The sequence below is a fragment of the Capricornis sumatraensis genome, chromosome X (assembly GCF_032405125.1).
Source record: "Capricornis sumatraensis isolate serow.1 chromosome X, serow.2, whole genome shotgun sequence".
Taxonomy (NCBI): Eukaryota; Metazoa; Chordata; class Mammalia; order Artiodactyla; family Bovidae; genus Capricornis; species Capricornis sumatraensis.
This window is the reverse complement of record NC_091092.1, coordinates 25590078-25610983: the sequence shown is the minus strand read 5'-3', so window position 1 is coordinate 25610983 and position 20906 is coordinate 25590078. Positions and strand designations below refer to the sequence as shown.

Here is a 20906-nt window from a genome sequence, read left to right as displayed (position 1 = left end):
TAAGACCTGGCACAGCTAAATAAATAAATATTAAGAAAAAATAAATGACTTCATACAGATAAAGTACCTAGAGGAAGACTGAAAAAAATATTGCTGGAAAAAAAAATCAGTGAGCTCAGATTATTGTTCAGATCTGCTAATATTGTCTTTCCCTATACAGTACTGCATCCTAGTCCTAAATGGAAGAAGTTGAAGAAAAAGACTTCTTCAAAAGGAAATGTTCAACTATTTGAAGTAAATGACCACTTCCTGATATCTTTACTGGATCTGGGAAAAGAGTGCAAAATGATCAAGCCATTTGAGGCTACTTCCACTCATTCTCACCTCTGCAGCTCTCATCTACTCCTTTGAAACCTCCCTGAGGTCCCACAACTTCTGTGCCATCTTCTAAGTCAACTTTCAACCCCTGAAGCTTCCTCACATTTCAAACCCCTCCACTCCCATTGTGTTATACATCAGTTCAGTTCAGTTCAGTTGCTCAGTCATGTCTAGCCCTTTGCGACCTCATGAACTGCAGCACGCCAAGCCTCCCTGTCCATCACCAATTCCCGGAGTTTACTCAAACTTTACTCATGTCTGTTGAGTAGGTGCTACCATCCAACCATCTCATCTTCCTGCCCTCAATCTTTCCCAGCATCAGGGTCTTTTCAAATGACTCAGTTCTTCACATCAGGTGGCCAAAGTATTGGAGTTTCAGTTTCAGCATCAGTCCTTCCAATGAATACTCAGGACTGATTTCCTTTAGGATGGACTGGTTGGATCTCCTTGCAGTCCAAGGGACTCTCAAGAGTCTTCTCCAACACCACAGTTCAAAAGCATCAATTCTTCGGCCCTCGGTTTTCTTTATAGTCCAACTCTCACATCCACAGATGTCTACTGGAAAAATCATAGCCTTGACTAGACAGATTTTGTTGGCAAAATGATGTCTCTGCTTTTTAATATGCTGTCTAGGTTGGTCATAACTTTTCTTCTAAGGCGCCAGTGTCTTTTAATTATATGGCTGCAGTCACCATCTGGAGTGATTTTGGAGCCCCCCAAAATAAAGTCTGACACTGTTACCACTGTTTCCCCATCTATTTCCCATGAAGTGATGAGACCAGACGCCATTATCTTAGTTTTCTGAATGTTGACTTTTAAGCCAACTTTTTCACTCTCCTCTTTCACTTTCATCAAGAGACTCTTTAGTAGTTCTTCACTTTCTGCCATAAAGGTGGTGTCATCTGCATATCTGGCATTATTGATATTTCTCCTGGCAATCTTGATTCCAGCCCGTGCTTCATCCAGTCCAGCATTTCTCATGATGTACTGTGAATATAAATTAAACAAGCAAGGTGACAATATACAGCCTTGATGTACTCCTTTTTCTATCTGGAACCAGTCTGTTGTTCCATGTCCAGTTCTAACTGTTGCTTCCTGATCTGCATACAGATTTCTCAAGAGGCAGGTCAGGTGGTCTGGTATTCCCATCGCTTTCAGAATTTTCCACAGTTTATTGTGATCCACACAGTCAAAGGCTTTGGCATAGTCAATAAAGCAGAAATAGATGTTTTTCTGGAACTCTCTTGCTTTTTTCAATGATCCAACAGACATTAGCAATTTGATCTCTGGTTCCTCTGCCTTTTCTAAAACCAGTTTGAACATCTGGAATTTCACAGTTCACGTACTGTTGAAGCCCAGCTTGGAGAATTTTGAACATTACTTTACTAGCAAGTGAGATGAGTGCAACTGTGTGGTTGTTTGAGCATTTTGTGTCATTGCCTTTCTTTGTGGTTGGAATGAAAACTGACCTTTTCCAGTCTTGTGGCCACTGCTGAGTTTTCCAAATTTGCTGGCAATATTGAGTGCAGCACTTTCACAGTATCATCTTTTAGGATTTTAATTAGCTCAACTGGAATTTCATCACCTCCACTAGCTTTGTTCTTAGTGATGCTTCCTAAGGCCCACTTGACTTCACATTCCAGGATGTCTGCTCTAGGTGAGTGATCACACCATCATGATTATCTGGGTCCTGAAGATCGTTTTTGTATAGTTCTTTTGTGTATTCTTGCCACCTCTTCTTAATATCTTCTGCTTCTGTTAGGTTCATATCATTTCTGTCCTTTATTCATCTGTCCTTTATTTATCTGATTCAGACTTGCCCTGAGAGTCCAGGAGATTCTGGCAGAGGTGTGGGTCAGCGATGGCCTTGCTGCAGGGTTGGAGGTATGAGTGCAGCAGAGCACGCATTGGATCTTTTGAAGGAGGTCACCATTATCTTCATACCTGCACCATAGTTTGGCCCTAGGTAAACAACAGGGAGGGAACACAGCCCCATCCATCAACAGAAAATTGGATTAAAGATTTACTGAGGACGGCCCACCCATCAGAACAAGACCCAATTTCCCCCTCAGTCAGTCTCTCCCATCAGGAAGCTTCCATGAGCCTCTTATCCTTCTCCATCAGAGAGCAGACAGACTGAAAACCACAATCACAGAAAACTAACCAATCTGATCACATGGACCACAGCCTTGTTTAAATCAATGAAACTATGAGCCACGCTGTGTAGAGCCACTCAAGATGGACAGGTGATGGTGAAGAGTTTTGACAAAAGGTGGTCCACTGGAGAAGGGAATGGCAAACCACTTCAGTTATTCTTGCCTTGAAAACCCCAAGAACAGTATGAAAAGGCAAAAAGATAGGACACTGAAAGATGAACTCCCCAGGTCAGTAGGTGCCCAATATGCTACTGGACATCAGTGGAGAAATAACTCCAGAAAGAATGAAGAGACAGAGCCAAAGCAAAAACAGCACCCAGTTGTGGATGTGACTGGTGATGGAAGTAAAGTCCGATGCTGTAAAGAGCACTATTGCATAGGAACCTGGAATGTTTGGTCCATGAATCAAGGCAAATTGGAAGTGGTCAAACAGGAGATGGTAAAGAGTGAATGTTCACATTTTAGGAATCAGAGAACTAAAATGGACTGGAATGGGTGAATTTAACTCAGATGACCATTATATCTATTACTGTGGGCAAGAATCCCTTAGAAGAAATGGAGTATCCCTCATAGTCAAGAAAAGAGTCTGAAATGCAGTACTTGGATGCAATCTCAAAAACAACAGAATGATCTCTGTTCATTTCCTAGGCAAACCATTCAATATCACAGTAATCCAAGTCTACGCCCCAACCAGTAATGCTGAAGAAGTTGAAGTTGAACTGTTCTATGAAGACATACAAGACATTCTAGAACTAACACCCCAAAATGATGTCCTTTTCATTATAGGGGACTGGAATGCAAAAATAGGAAGTCAAGAAATACCTGGAGTAACAGGCAAATTTGGCCTAGGAGTACAGAATGAAGCAGGACAAAGGCTAATAGAGTTCTGCCAAGAAAATGCACTGGTCATAGCAAACACCTTCTTCCAACAACACAAGAGAAGACTCTACACATGGACATCACCAGATGGTCAATACTGAAATCAAATTGATTATATTCTTTGCAGCCAAAGATGGAGAAGCTCTATACAGTCAGCAAAAACAAGACTGGGAGAGGACTGTGGCTCGGATCATGAACTTCTTATTGCCAATTTCAGACTTAAATCGAAGAAAGTAGGGAAAGCCACTAGACCATTCAGCTATGATCTAAATCAAATCCCTTACGATTATACAGTGGAAATGACAAATAGATTCAAGGGATTAGATCTGATAGATGGAGTGCCTGAAGAACTATGGACAGAGATTCCTGACATTGTACAGGAGGCAGTGATCCAGATCATCGCTATGAAAGAGAAATGCAAAAAGGCAAAATGGTTGTCTGAGGAGACCTTACAAATAGCTGTGAAAAAAAGAGAAGCGAAAAGCAAAGGAGAAAAGGAAAGATATACCCATTTGAATGCAGAGTTCCAAAGAATAGCAAGGAGAGATAAGAAAGCCTTCCTCAGTGATCAATGTGTTATACATATCAGCATTTAATTACATTCTGCCTAATTTTGTTGCCTGATGTCTTTCAAACAGACCTAGGTTCAAATCCCGCCTTCACCACTACTGGCTTTGCCATAGTAGGCAGCTTACTTAGCCTCCCTGATTTGCAAACCAGTCATAATTATGTTTTACACGACAATCATGTTTACATGAGACATCAGTGGAAGACTCTGGCACACGAGAGATATTAAAAAAATGTTGATTTTCTTCCAACCTGGGTTATAAATGGCATGACATCTGAAACTACAATTCAAACTTCTTGTGCTGAACAGACAACTGAACACAATGAAGTAAGGCAGCAAATACATCATTGGCTTACAAGGACTTATTTGGAATTGTGTGGAAAATTTTCAACATATAATTCAAAAGCAGGTTCTCAAATACTTATAATACTGTTTTGCTCAATCTCTCTTTTAGAAACACAGGCCATCAGAGTGGAATGTTCATATATGTGACAACCACAGTCAAGTAACAACCCAAGGGAATGAGGGGTAAGATGGTGAAAAACGACCACAGATCCACAGCCCATAGAGGGGAGTGACAACACATGTCAGGTCCCCTACTATTGGGCAATCTGTATCAATGAGCATAATCTTTGACACCGAAATGCCCAATGCTTAAAATTTATTCTAAGGAGATAATACAAATGAGCTACAAGTATGCAATAATGCAGCATTATTTATGATATGCCATAATTAGAAATATCCTAATAAGCTAAATCACCATATCATTCTTTAATAAGAATGTAACTGATCCAGAGAGATATAGGATGATAAACATGATGTTCAATGAATACAGCAGGTATAAAACAGCAGGACTATAATACAGTTTGTAAGAGTACACATCATATATATGTGTTTACATATACACAACAGAGATATTTAGAAAAATGTTGGCCAAAATGTTAACAGTTATCATTTATGGGTGGTGATTTTTTATTTTCTTCTTTAGTACTTTTTGAAAGTACTTAATAAAGTACTTTATTCTTTGAATTTTCTACATAATAATGTATTTATGTTTATAATCAGGAAAAAAAGTAACTTTTTTTTAAATCAGGGAATAACTGTTTTACAACATTGTCTTGGTTTCTACTATACAATGCAAATCAGCCATAATTATATATATGTCTCCTTCCTCTAGAGCCTCCCTCCCCACTCCCATAGGTCGTCACAGAGTGCCAGGCTGGGCTCCCTGTGTTACACAGCAGCTTCCCACTAGCTGGCTGTCTTCCACATGATAGTGTATATATGGCAGTGCCACTTTCTCAATTCGTCCCGCCCTCTCCTTCCCCTGCTGCGTCCACAAGTCTGCTCTCTACATCTGCATCTCTACTCCTTCCTTGCAAATGGGTTCATCAGTACTATTTTTCTAGATTCCATATATATATGTGTGTGTGTTAATATATGATATTTGTTTTTCTCTTTCTGACTTACTTCATTCTATAGAACAGGCTCCAGGTTCACCCACTTCACTACAACTGACTCAAAATCGTTCCTTTTTATGGCTGAGTAATATTGCATTATATACATGGTTGGTGGGAATGTAAATTGATACAGCCACTATAGAGAACAATATGGACATTCCTTTAAAAACTAGGGATACAACTACCATATGACCCAGCAATCCCACGAATAGGGCATGTATCCTGAGAAAACCACAATTCTAAAAGACACGTGCTTCCCTGATGGCTCAGCTGGTAAAGAATCCACCTGCAATGTGGAAGACCTGGGTTCGATCCCTGGGATGGGAAGATTCCCCTGGAGAAGGGAAAGGCTACCCACTGCAGTATTCTGGCCTGGAGAATTCCATGGACTGTATAGTCCATGGGGTGGTAAAGAGTTGGACACAACTGAGCAACTCTCACTTTCTTTTCAAAAGACACATGCAACCAAAGTTCATTGCAGCACTATTTACAATAGCCAGGACATGGAAGGAATAACATTTTTATTTGGGGTAAAACAAATCTCCTTACAGTGTAAGCTGCTTTGTTCTGCTTCTTCCTGCTTTAGTTCTCTGCAACACTCTAATTTCCTTTCAGTTGCAGGTCTAGAAGGCAGACTATCAGTTCTGCTCTGCCTAACCTCTTAAGGCCTCTGGTTTGATAAGAGGTCAAAATGCAAGGGAACTGTTCACTCCTTCTAAAGGGGATTCTTTGTATCAGACAGGATGGCTGTGACATAAGAACTCCTTGTGTAAGGAGTGTTTATGCTCCATTAAAGCTACCTACTCGAAATGGGAATGGGAGAGGGAAGGTTATTTTAGGGTCAACTTTTTCTTCAAAGAAAACAGCCTTTAGTATGTGCATGAGTCCAGGGGTGTGTCTGTGTCATCTGCATTCCATCTCACAAAACACTTCCTTTGAGATTCCCATCACGTCCCACTTCACTAGGGTATTATTAGCATATTTGCCGTTTTCGCTTTTATCCCCTCCAACTTCAGTCACCAGAAAAACAACTATATATAGACCCTACAAAAGATGGACTGCCCATGAAAACATTAAAATATTGGCCTGAAACTATGCAAGAACCCAAGGGTCTTTCTGTTTCTTATTCTGAACGTGCTACCAAGGCTAAAAGATTCCTTACCTGCTTTATGTAGCGTAACTGAGATTCAGCAATTCCGTGAATGAAAGACTCAGGTGAAGAACCTCTCGGGGTACCATCAGTAGCTGGTTGGCTTGAAGGGCCCCACAGCATTTCACGGACAGATGGGGGATTCAAGTCTACATGGAAGTCAGCTGAAATCTTACAGTTGTTCTTCACATCAAACAAGGCAAGATTAATAAAAAAGGGTTCAACCTGGGAATGAAAACCATTACATTTTTAAATAATGACTTTTATTTTAGGTGGGATGGGGCAGGGACACAAATTACAGAAAAAAATTTTTTATTCAAGTTTCTGTGATTACAGTTCTTTTCTGAGTTCAACATTCAGCTAAAATTGTATTATGGCTCATTTGCATATGAGAAAGAGCTTTCTCAATAACAGACCCTCAAACTGTAACTTTCATCCTGTGTAATTTCATAAGTTACAAATTTTTTTAAATGAGTAGAAGTCGGAAGCCACACTTAAAGAACATTAATTATTCTATGAATAAATTTTCATTCTCCATAGGCTTATTGAAATTACCTAAAAATAATGCCAATATTACACAGTAGAAATAAATCTTCCCTTTTTCTATATTACAGCTTACTGGATTACACATTTAATAAGAGCTAATATCAGTCAAAATCAAATTACTTGACAAAAGCTTTGCCCCATCAGCAATTTTGGAAGACATTATTCCTCTCTACAGATGGCATTTGAAAGCTGGTCACAAAGAGAAATTTCATGCCAGATGGCATAAAGATTAACCCTTTACACACCGAGAGTCTGCTAGTGCATCTCAGCTACTTCATAAGAGAATAAATCATCACTGGATACTTTTCAAACATAAACTAGAACTCCCTTCCCCCCGCCCACCCCCGCCCCTGTCAAAAAGAAAAAAAAGAGATGAACAGAAAATGCAGTCTTTTGGGCGATTTTACATTCATAGTTTCAAGTATTCCTAAGCAGTTCAAATGATCCGTGACAGCTAATAATTAGAATTTTTTGTGCAGAACACAATGAATTCACTCTATGAGAATAGTGAGTGAGACAAACTGACTGAACAGCCTCTGTGTGCCTCCATGGTTTTGGTGTTCCTTATTCATGGCTATGAGTCAATTTCACAAAAGTTATATTCTCTAGTAAAATTTACAAATTTGAGGACTTTCCAGGTTCTGGAGATATGTCCCTCCTGAAGGTCAAGAGCCTACCTACTCTGTCTGCTATTTTGAATAGGTAAGACTTTCATGAATTCTCTCAAGATGAAAACATATTCCTATCCTGGCAAAAGAAAGACAAATAAAATTCTTCCATGTCAAATTTATTGTAACATGTAGCAATGGAATTTTCACCCAGTAAATTAGTTCTCAGCAAAAAAAAAACAAAAACAAAAACAATAGTTTCTTTAATGTACTGGTTTAAGGGAGGTAGAAGAAAAAGTCATACATACGTTTGTGGGTGGTCCTTTTGCATTGTCTCCAACTTGACCCAAGATATTGAACATTAAATCATGGCAATTTACCAAGAAACGTTTATTGCACTTTTCCTCAAATGGCTTTATATCAGGTTCAATTCCTGAAAAGTCCAACCTCTAAAAAACAGATAATATGAATCATTTCTCTCCCAAAATAGAATTCACATGAACATAGATCTCTAAGTAAAACTTGCAAAATCTAACAGATCTCTCTGTCCATTCTTCATTTGAACTCTTTAATTTTTTCATTCAATGAGCCTTTGTAGCGTTCTTACACTAAGGTTCAACACTGATATAAATCCCTGCCTCACTCCTGACCGTGCTCCTCTGATTTCATCTCCTACCACTCAAGCCTGCCTCCTCCGTTTCAGCTCCACCAGCCTCTTTGGTTATTTTTCCAGCACACCAAGTACACTCCCACCTCAGGACCTTTGAACTTGCTGTTCTGTCAAGAACTCTCTTCCCCCAAGATAGATGCATGGTTTACTCCCTCATTTCATTCAAGTCTCTAATCAATTGGCAGTCCCAAAGAGAGACCTTCCTTAACTCCCTATATAGAATTATATATTCTCTGACAGCCTATACTCCCTTTCCTTAATTAATTTTCTAACATTATTTTTAACATTTACTTCATTATTTATTGTTTGTCCTCCCCATAAAATACTGTGTTCCAGGATGGTAGGAATTTTGTTTCTTTTCTGAGCTGTGCATGAAACAAATTTGACATGAATGGATATGGGAGGCAAGAATAACACCATGGCCTCTAACTTGGAAGATTCAGTAGAAATTCAGTAGATTGTGATGTTATAAACTTAATTGTGAAATAAAAATGAATAGCAGATATAAGGGGAGGGCGGATAGAGACAATGAATTCAGTTTAGGATATGCTGAGTTTGAAAAGATACAAGTAAGCGGTTGGAAAATAGGAAAGGTGTGGGTTGGAGATCTGGATTTCAGAATCAGTGGCAACTAGGGTGAGGAGGATGAGGCTGGAACCCTGGGGACCACCTACATTGAAATGATGGATAGAGAGTGAGGCATGTGCATAGGAAACAAAACCACTGAGCTCAGCTTCTAACAGAGCTGGGGGATGAATCCTGGCTGCCACTGAGATATATTTTTTAAATTACTGATACTTCAAAATAAAGTTTAAAAAAAGATACTGACAGTCAAGAAATTCCTCCCAGCAGGGGAGGAATCTGTCTCCCCGCCTCAAAGAAACTCACTGAATCCCCCTTCAGCTCACCCAGCTCAGGCGATGTGAGTTCATCTGTTCATTCTGATTGTCTGAACAGACTCACATTCTGTTCACAAATGGAAGAAAAAGTATAGACTGTGGCACAACTTACTAAACTTTCAGTAAGACCAGAGAGAGGGTAGATGGGAAGTGACTGGATGAATCTGAGCAGAATATATTGCCAGTATGGAAAAGTCAAGCCAAGAAACACAAGAATTTTTCTCAATTGCCTGAGTAATTCAAGCCAAAACAGGTATTGTGCCTGAAGAGTCTTAGATAATTATAGCTGTTCTGACCTTGCTTGTGTCACTGACAAAACTCCCCTTAAAAGGGCCTAAAGTATAATATTTGTACCTGAAAGCATAATTTTTCCCCCCAGAGTCTATTTATCTACAAATGTGTGGGACTAGACAGCTCCCTCTTGAACACTTATCTATCTGTGGAGCCAGCGGAGGCAAGTCATTGCCATGGAGATCAATTCTAATTTCCGCCCATTTATCTGCTCTCCTTTCGAGCTTGCTCAGACAGTGGAATGTGAAGGAAAACTGGACTAAACCACTCCAGCCCCCAATTCCTTTCTCTTCTGAGGCCTGTGAGTGCAAATGTGGGGACATACGGCCTCCCCTAGGAGTTCAAAGTCAGAACCATCTCCTTCAGTCAGTGTTTCTTTATTCTCTACAGTCAGTGGTAGAAAACTCCTCTCTGGACACTGAACTCCGACCATAAGGGAAGGCTGATATTATCGGATGGCACTGCCTACCTAGAAATGTACACACAACCTAGATTTCTCTGTGGTAAAATTGGCCTTCCATAATTAACACTGAATTCAATTTTTGCTCAAACTTTCATCCCAACTGTAAATTTTTCTCTCACTGTAGCTCACTGATAAACAAACATAAAATCAGTTCTGTTCCATGACCACAAAAACACTACACCACAAATTTTTTTAAAGACATTGGATGGAGTTTCAACCACAGTCAATTGGCTTCTTTGTATACAATCAAAGAGTCTGACATGTCCAGTTAGACTGCAATCAAGATGGTGGGGGTAGGGGGGCACGGAACGACAAGTGAATCAAAGGCTCAGACATGGTTCAAATGAGTAAATTTCTTAATGAATATCTTAGAACATTCCCAAGGCCTGCTATACACTTTCTGGAAAAAAATTATAGAACTTACACAAATAATATAATAGTGCTATGGGGGGAAAAATGAGTTTTCCCCAGATAATTTTATTTTTTCATGTGGTATTTTTATTAAGGAAAAACTTCTGCATTATTTATAGACTACATACTTTTTCCATTTCAGACTAAAAGAATTTTAGTTAGAAAAACGTTTGAAGGAAAAAGAAACGCAATCTATCTTCCCAAAATTATTTTATATTTTATTGCTACATTTTCACTGAGAAAAAAACTATAATGCTTATATAATGCATACTATTTAAAAAATCCATAGATTTTAATTAGAAATCTCATGTAGAAAACCCCTTCATGCATCACAGCCTTGTCATGGCAAAGGGGCTTGCATAACTGTGAATCCATGAGCCATGCCATGTAGGACCAACCAAGACGAACAGGACAGGGTGAAGAGTTCTGACAAACCGTGGTCCACTGGAGGAAGAATGGCAACCCACTCCAGTATTCTTGCCACGAGAACTCCATGAATGGTAGTAAAAGGCAAAAACATATGAAACCAGAAGATGAGCTCCCCAGATCACAAGCTGTCCAATATGCTACTGGGGAAGAGCAGAGGGCAATTACTAATAGCTCCAGAAAGAATGAAGAGGCTGAGCCAAAACGGAAACAACACTCAGCTGTGGATATGTCTGGTGGTGAAAGTAAAGTCCAGTGCTATAAAGAACAATATCGCATAGGAAGTTGGAATGTTAGGTCCATGAATCAAGGTAAATTGGAGGTGGTCAAGCAGAAAGAGGATGGCGAGAATGAACATCAGCATTTTAGGAATCAATGAACTAAAACGGACGGGAGTGGGAGATTAAACTCAGATGGCCAATATATCTACTACTGTGGGCAAGAATCCTTTAGAAGAAATGGAGTAACCCTCAGAGTCAACAGAAGAATGTGAAATGCTGAGACATTACTTTACTGACAAAGGTCTGTATAGTCAAACCTATGGTTTTTCCAGCAGTTGTGTACGGATGGAAAAAAGCTGGACCATAAAGAAAGCTAAGAGCAGAAAAATTGATGCTTTTGAATTGTGGTGCTGGAGAAGACTCTTGAGAGTACCTTGGATAGCAAGGAGATAAAACCAGTCAATCCTAAAGGAAATCAATCCAGAATATTCACTGGAAGGACTGATACCGCAACTGATTTGGCCACCTGACACAAACAGCCAACTCATTGGAAAAAAACCCTGATGCTAGGAAAAATGGAAGGCAAACGGAGAAGGGGGTGGCAGAAGATGAGATGGCTAGAATGGACATGAATTTGCACAAACTCTGGGAGACAGTGGAGGACAGATGAGCCTGACTTGTTGCAGTCCATGGGGTTGCAAAGAGTCGGATAGTACTTAGCAACTGAACAACAACATGTAGAAAAACTGAAAAGAAAACCAAAAGATTCATCTTCCCTCAAGTAATTTATTTTCTTGTGAAGTATTTTCCATTAAGAAAATTATCTGTAACATTTAGACACTGTAGAAGTTTACCATTTTTAAAAATTGGTAATTTCATTGGAAAATATCATGGGATTACCTAAATCAGAAGAAAATATGAAACAAAACAGATACATGTATATGTAACTGAAATACTCTGTTGTACACCTGAAACTAACACAACATTGTTAATCAACTATACACAAATATAAAATATAAATTAAAAAATAAAAGGTAAAAAGAATCATGGAACTAAATATTAATACATATTTAGTAGTATCTGAAAGTGAAAGAGGAGAGTGAAAAAGTTGGCTTAAAGCTCAACATTCAGAAAACGAAGATCATGGCATCTGGTCCCATCACTTCATGAGAAATAGATGGGGAAACAGTGGAAACAGTGTCAGACTTTATTTTTGGGGGCTTCAAAATCACTGCAGATGGTGACTGCAGCCATGAAATTAAAAGATGCTTACTCCTTGGAAGAAAAGTTATGACCAACCTAGATAGCATATTCAAAAGCAGAAACATGACTTTGCTGACTAAGGTCCGTCTAGTCAAGGCTATGGTTTCTCCAGTGGTCATGTATGGATGTGAGAGTTGGACTGTGAAGAAGGCTGAGCGCCGAAGAATTGATGCTTTTGAACTGTGGTGTTGGAGAAGACTCTTAAGAGTCCCTTGGACTGCAAGGAGATCCAACCAGGCCATTCTGAAGGAGATCAACCCTGGGATTTCTTTGGAAGGAAAGATGCTAAAGCTGAAACTCCAGTACTTTGGCCACCTCATGCGAACAGTTGACTCATTGGAAAAGACTCTGATGCTGGGAGGGATTGGGGGCAGGAGGAGAAGGGGACGACCGAGGATGAGATGGCTGGATGGCATCACTGACTCGATGGACATGAATCTGAGTGAACTCCAGGAGTTGGTGATGGACAGGGAGGCCTGGCGTGCTGCGATTCATGGGGTCGCAAAGAGTCGGACACGACTGAGCTGAACTGAACTAGTACTGAAAGTACCTCACTCTTGTGAAAGAGACTAAAATACACATGTGCACATAAATTTGCACTTTCCTGGACCGCTTTCCCTCTGAAGTGAGATTAAACCAGACATGAAAATTATCCCAGTTCTACAGGCCTACATCAAAAATGGAAAATAAACATTTCTCATATGACGTGGTGTTCCTTATACTATACATTTTCACTGATACTGGATCAAAATTGTATTTAATGTGTTAAAAGCACTGAAACCATTGTTAAAGATTCTTTAATTTATTGACTTTGAAGAGTAAGATGAAGTGAAAACAATATAAAGAATTGAGAGGAATATACACACACACACACACACACACACACATACTGTTCCAAACTATTTGTATATTTTCAGCCCTCCTAGTGAAATTAGTTATTAAGCTACCTATTCAAAGCAACCAAGACAAAAAAATATAAAGCAATAAATATAAGCCCAGTAGTTTGAAAATCAGTGATTTCAACATTTCAGACACTGTTGATCTGAATAAGCAACAATTATTTAAAGCAATATATCATTAATACCTGAACTTCTGAATCAAAAGAAAAGAGATTCTGTCTTCCATCTCCTCTACTGAGCTTGTTTAGTTGTTCAGTTTCTCTTCCATACTAAAATTGAAACAGACAAATATATATATATTTATACACACACACATATACATATACACGTGTTGATCATTACTTCATTTCCTTCAAAACGCCATTTAATGATCTAGTTTATGAGAAACTAGCAACTTGACACAGCTGCAAATATACACTCTTCCCCACTTCCAAGTACTTAAGGTAGATAAAGAATGCTTGCTGTGCAGAGTTATAGTCATCATGACCTGTGCTATTAATCAAGTATTTATAACTTTCTATACACTTTTTTGAGACCAAGAATATTATTCAACCCATAGTACGAAAAAGAAATACAAGAGACTTGTGATGTAACAGAGAATTAAGAAGAGAAATAATCCATGGTGCTACTCATCCATGATATATATATAATATATATATAAATCCATGAGTATATATATTATATATATATGTGTGTGTATATTATATACAGGACTTCCCTGGTGGCTCAGACGGTAAAGCGTCTTGCTTACAATGCGGGAGACCTGGGTTCGATCCCTGGGTTTGGGAAGATCCTCTGGAGAAGGAAATGGCAACCATGATTCTTATATTACATACAGTTATACACAATTTATATACAATTCTGATTCTATCACTTTAGGAAAAAACAAAAAAAATTTGTCTGAAATGACAAAGACTCAAAGGGAACACATTAAAATCTACAGGGGATCATGAGTGTGTTTCAAAATTTTTGAAAATATATTAACATTGAAGCTTAAGAGAATGGTAAATTTAAGACAGAAAAAAGTAACATCTAAACCTGTATAAGTTAATAGCTCAGGAGGAGGAATAAAGTAAAAATATAAATAGGTTTGGCAAGGATTTAAATGGAGAAATAGGGTATAACCTCCTAATCTAATATAGCATCCACAGAGTAAAATATGTAACCTAGTAAGACAGACATGATAATCACCTCTACACTTTCAAAGCTGGCTCATTTCAAACACCAAAGAACAGAGTAATCAACACAAATGATGTCTGTTAACCAAAATCCTTATCTGATAACATTATTCATATACATATAGATAGGCATTCACATAGAGACAGACTCTGTTTTTCATATGAAATTAACATATACAAACCACTAGACTGAATATCATGTTTAATCTGCATCAATACCTCCTTGAGTGAATAATATTTAGTGTATGAATGACATATAGTAATTAAACTGAATGTGGAGAAGGAAACAGCAACCCCCTCCAGTATTCTTCCCTGGGAAATCGCATTGACAGTAGGAGGCTGGTGGGCTATGGTCCATGGGTCCTAAAAAAGTCAGACATGACATAGCAACTAAACCAGAACAATACACTTAATAAGAAATAGCAGATAAAATTAATATTCATAAGAATCTAGTAGCATTTCTTGGAACCTAGGGAAAAAAAATAACACTTTCCAAACTGTTAGTTGGTACTGAGCAGGTCCAACTTGAGCAGTGTACTTGTCTTTTGTAATCTCTACCTGTTTCACTAATTTGTTGTCATTTTTAACTTAGAAATAACATTGCCAAATGGAATCCAGCATTACAGCCTTAATATGCAGGATTGACATTGTCTCACTTGAAGGTAAGTTGCCATAACAAAGGTGTACCTTCATCAGTTCCGGATGCATGCTCCTTTCCAAACTGGCCATGATGTTCTCGGCTTTTCCTTGGCTGCTAGTTTCATCATCTGAAAATTCATTAAAAGCAGATGTTCTAAACCATGCAGACCATTAACAATCACCTAAGAGGAATATCCTAACTCTCTCTCTCTCTCCCACCCCAACCTCTCCTACTAGATTTATTATAAAGAATTTTGATTATGAAAGCACTGGGAAAACTTTAATGGACTTCTGAAAATCTGCCATGAATCCCCTATCTGTTTTCAGTCTGGTTATATTTCATATGTCAGAGCCAATGGAGCATCAACTCTTTCAAAAAAAAGAAAAACCTATCAACTTCCACAGTCACTTTTAATGAAGAAGTAGGTCAACCCTCACGATTAAGAGTTCTATATTCACCCTACACAAAGGACATTCCCATGGATTAAACACGAGGGCTTTACCTCAATAATGAATCATTAAAAAAATTCTGACCTTGTGGTATATCCACCGTCTCCTTTTTCTCTTGCACTAAACTGTCGGTATTGATCTGAATAATCTTTTTCAAAGTTATCAACCATTCCTCCATTTCCTGCTCAGTTTCAGCAGCCAGATAATGGCTATACTTATCTAACATCTTGAGTTCAAAAGCATGACGGCGCATTTTGGGGCACTGGAGGGAAAAAAGAAAAGGCATGTGTTCAGTTAGTTTAGTTACCCTTTTAATATCAGATTTCATTAGTTTATTTTTACCTCAGCTCAGCACATATGTATGTCAATACTTTCATGAAAGAATTGCTTCTTTCAACAAGGAAATTTCAAGATGATGTAAAGACCATGTCAAACATCTTTTTTATTCCCTTTAGTATTGAGCACTGGAGAAGGAAATGACAACCCACTCCAGTATTCTTACCTGGAGAAACCCATGGACAGAGGAGCCTGGTGGGCTGCATTCGAGGGGTCACGAAAGTCGGACACGACTTAGCAACCAAACCACCACCAGTACTGAACACGGAAGTATAAGCACAAAGTTGACATAAAATACTACATGTTGAGTGGGTATTATCATTTAAGGCCTTCTGACATCCTTCACATTTAAATAATCAAACTAACTCGACAAAAATAAGCCAGTGTTTTACTATTTCCACCCTGCTGGAAGTTTTCCTGGCATATTTATAGATTTCCAAAAGTAACCCTTAAAAACAAGCTCAAAAGTGACCTGAAATAAATCTGGTAGCTGCTTTATATCACACCATAAAATACAATATCACTATCTAATTCATTTTCATCACAGTATGAAAGAAGCATAAAAGAAGACTGTAGTTGGTTCATATTAAAATGTGATTCTCAATTAAAATGATGGACATGGCCTATTCTGAATCCTAGCACACAAGAAAAGAAAAGCCTGTTCCTTTCATCAAGCATGATGACACCTACTTTTACATTACCGCATTCTCTGTCATGACAAAAGAAATGACACACTGTCCCCCGCTCCCAAACCTCAGCATTAATTTCAAGGAAGGCTCATGAATCAATAATTTTCCACTGCATGGTCATTATTCAAGAAGGATGCAAGAAAGTCCCTCCTTCTCATCTTCAAAGTATAGTAAAGAACGATTAAACTGCTGTAGCAAGTCCTAAAGATTTATATATTTGAAAATATTTGGGAGGAGGAAATCATAAATAGAGGAGAAATCAGAGCCTGGGAGCCCCAGTAAAGGAAGGTCAAACTGTACTAGAGCTAATTGAGAAAATCTGGGAATTGTATGTGCCTTCTTCTTTCCAGTAAGATAAGAAAGCTGTCACACATATATATTGGGTTGGCCAAAAAGTTCGTTCCGTTTTCTGTAATGTTACAGGAAAATAAAAACAAATGAACTTTTTGCCAATTCAATATATAAAAGAGGGTAACTTCTATTCACATAGATCATTGTATATTATATTTTAAAGTGTTTTTTCATTTGCTTCTCATGACAATCTCACTTAATAAAGTGAGGAGATATTATTAATCACACATTACACTTCTGTAAACTAAGATTCAGGTAGGTTGAGGGTGTTGAACCGACATCTTCTGCCTCCCAATCAACGCAGTGCCCCTTCTAGTCGACCAGGCCAGGCTGGCTCTGTAGTCTTGGCTCCTGTTGCTTGGTCAATCAACTTCCTACTTAATCATCTCTCTGTCCTCTACTCCCCACCCTGTCCATACGAACCCTAACATCCATGCCCCCTCAGTGACTCAAATCAGCACACATGTATTAAGCCCCTACTGTATATACAACTTTCCTAATTATTATAAGGGGCTTGGACATGAACATGACATGGCCTCTATAATGGAAAAAGGAATGGGAAGAATTCAGCACAGTGGTAGCACACGGGAGCTGGAGCATAGTTCCACTTAGTGGGAATGAGTGTGAGGAAGAAAACAAAAAATGTTTCATGGTACAAGGCCCATTTGAGCCAAGTCTTAAAAGATAAGGTTCAAACAGGAAGTATGTGCTGGGCAGAGGAACAAATATAAGAAAGGCACGTCTGTGTGACACTCTGTGGAGTGCTTAGCCTGGAGTGATGAGAGCACAGAATGTATGAGGGGGATGCTGGGGGTGGGGGGTGGGGGTTAGTAGGAAAAGTCAAATCACTGTGGGCCTGCAATGCCCTGGTAGGATCTTTAGAGCTCACTCTGCAAGACAGTAAATCAAGAGCCAAAAGGTTTTGAACAGACGAGTGAAGGACCCCATCTATATCTCAGGAAGATGGAGTGGAGCACGACGACACATCAGAAGGCAGAAGACAAGACTCTAGGCAAGAGAGGATAAAAGAGAGAACAGGAGGAAGACAGTGAGAATGGAAAGAAGGTGAGGGATTCAAGAGGCACTTTGGAGCAGACTCCAGAGGACTGGGAAAGCACTTGCATGGCAGCACAGAGGGAGAGTGGGATTCTGAAGAGGATTCTGAGTGTCTAATATGCACGTTTTGATGGGTGGAGAGGCAATTCATCAAGGCAGAAAAATACTGAGGTTCTTAATAGATCAACAACTCTCTTCCAGAAAGAGAAAGAAATATTACCTCCATGAGTCCTACCTGAACAACATCGATGCAAGCATCCAAGTAGATGCAACCTTTAGATTCTTTTGAATTTTTCTCATCTTTATAAGAATTGAGAATATACGAACCATCAGGAAGCTGAGTTAAGTAAAAATACCGTCTCTTGAACACCTATGGGGGGAAAACCAACAATGACACATTTGTTACATATACACGGCATCTGAACAAAACACCTTGATGGGTTTGCCACAGACATTATATATGGATAATTTGCCGACAACTTGGAGAAGTCATCAGCAATCAACATGATCTTCACTTTCTTAAGATGGAGAGCTTGAAGTCAAGTGGTTTAACTCTCAGCCAAATATCTGGAGAAATTTTAACTCTTTATAGTTTATAAAGCATTTATGTATATGAATCACTATCCGTTTCACTACAGCATCCTTTTCCTGTTTAATTGCAAACCGTAACTGGATTCTTATTATTTCATTCATATCACTACAAATCTAAGTTGTATGTGTATATATATACACATACACACACTTATATATACATTATATATATAGGTAATACACACACACACACACACACCCTGTATCATGTACTTATATCTCACCTGCAGACCTTACTGCACTCACTTATGCTGCTCCAGGGTCCCTATTCCTGAGAGTCCAGCTTAGAAAGTACTCACAGGGAAACACTGAGCATCACCACTTGCTACAAGTTGCTGCTGAAAGCCCTGTAGGCTGAGAGCTGAGTTAAAAGGCCCAATGGGATTAGGCCATCCACTTGAAATTAGGGATTAACAGTTAAGGAGTACCCTTGCTACAACTCACGGTGAAATCCACAGGAATTGGAGAAGAGCTGGAAGACAGCCTGATGCATTTGTTCTGTCCCTCTGCATGTGTGCATGCTCAGTCGCTTCAGTTGTATCCAACTCTTGGTGACCTTCTGGACTGTAGCTCACTAGGCTCCTCTGTCCATGGGATTTCTCCAGGCAAGAATACTGGAGTGGGTTGCTGTGCTTCCTCCAGGGGATCTTCCCGACCCAGGGATCAAACCCACATCTCTTACATCTGCTGCATTGGCAGGCAGGTTCTTTACCACTAGCACCACCTGGGAAACCCCTCTGGGCTTCCTTGGTAGCTCAGTTGGCTAAGAATCTACCTGCAGTGCAGGGGACCCTAGTTTGATTACTGGGTCAGGAAGACCACTCCAGTCTTCTTGGGCTTCGCTGGTGGCTCAGTTGGTAAACATCTGCCTGCAATGCTGGAGAACTGGGTTCGATCCCTGGGTTGGGAAGATCCCCTAGAGGAAGGCATGGCAATCTACTCCAGTGTTCTTGCCTGGAGAATCCCGATGGACAGAGGAGCCTGGTGGTCTGCAGTCCATGGGGTCACAAAGACCCAGACGCTGCTCCTCTATTCTCCCTTAAAAAGAGTCTTGGACCTGCTGAAGGAGGTGGGAAAGGGGGATTCAGAGCTCTCTGTTTCAAAGTCTGTGGCAGAAGCCACGACTGCAAGATATGTCTAGCATTTGTTATAGTAAAATTCCCCAGGACAAGAGACCTAAAATGATTTCAGGGTGGGAATGGGGAGACAGACTAGGAAATAGCCTCTTGATGATCCTATTGAAGAAATGCATTCCTATGCATCTTGTCTTACAGAAGTCAGTTTTCAGATTTAAGCCTGCTGTTTTCAATAACCCATATGACTATCCAGTATGATCTCTGACTATTTTAAGAACTTTAATTAAGGAAAGAGTAGTATTTGGCAAGATTATTCTTGAAAACTACTTAACTTCTGGCAAAGTATCCAAAATATCAACAATTTATTTCTCTATGGCATGAGTAGACAAAATATAAAAATACGTTAAAGGGTATTTCCCTTAAGGAAAACCAGTAAAAAAGAAATGATATGCTTGTAGTTATTTTTGACTTGTTCAAATACCATTGATTTCAGAATGAATGACAAAAATATACCAGTATGAGGAGCACCCTAACAGGTTAGACTGGTAAATGCTCATAGCATCTATGTCAGAGAGGGACTGTGCGGGCTATCTGGAATCAGTAGAAAGGAGTTCAAGCAGAAAAATACCAGTTTGGATGCCAATCAAGTAAATATTACTGTATTACAAAGGTATAGAAAGTATCTGTGTGTCTCTGTGTGATCTCATTTTACCTACATTTAGGTTTACTGCAACTATAACTGAAGAAATCTAGATCCATATGTAAGGAAAAAGTTAATCATAAAGGTCATTATATATGTGCGTGTGTATATATATTGCTTATTTTTATGACAATGGTTCGTATCTGTTACTAAATTGATGGAACCAGAATACCTAAAATGACACAATGAGCTAATTTCAAATGAACAGAATATCACTTCTTAAAAGTTATCATAAAAACTATGTATGATAAAAATAAAAATAAATTTTCCAGGCAAACCTTAACAGAAAAAATTATAACCAGATTAGAATCGGAACCATGATCAATTTTAAAACTCAAGGTTCATAGACTCAGTGGTCTACAGAATCCACTGGCAGAGTCCTTAACCAGCACCAGAGGAAATAAAGATACAGAGCAAATCAGTTGTGGCACAGAGTCAAATTACAGCCTGCAAAATTTGTTTCATGTACAGCTGCCTCACCAAGCAAAGATGCTTCATGGCAGCAGGCACTTCCAATACTAGCAAGGCACGACCATTACAGTAGAGATGGAAAGGGATCTGAAATTATAGTCAATCACTTCCTGTAACACTGAAGTTATGTCTAAATGTGAC

The 20906-nt window shown here is 39.1% G+C and overlaps 1 protein-coding gene across 1 annotated transcript in view; it reads right to left on the bottom strand.

The window, feature by feature from the left end:
• LOC138071336 (dedicator of cytokinesis protein 11) overlaps window positions 1-20906 on the bottom strand; it is a 209137-nt gene that overhangs the window by 120920 nt on the left and 67311 nt on the right. The window contains exons 7-12 of the mRNA XM_068962866.1: window positions 18163-18297; window positions 15580-15757; window positions 15094-15173; window positions 13414-13497; window positions 7994-8134; window positions 6544-6756 (exon numbers count right to left, since the gene is read on the bottom strand). Coding sequence (XP_068818967.1) covers window positions 6544-6756; window positions 7994-8134; window positions 13414-13497; window positions 15094-15173; window positions 15580-15757; window positions 18163-18297 — 831 coding nt within the window. The remainder of the gene's footprint in view (window positions 1-6543; window positions 6757-7993; window positions 8135-13413; window positions 13498-15093; window positions 15174-15579; window positions 15758-18162; window positions 18298-20906) is intronic.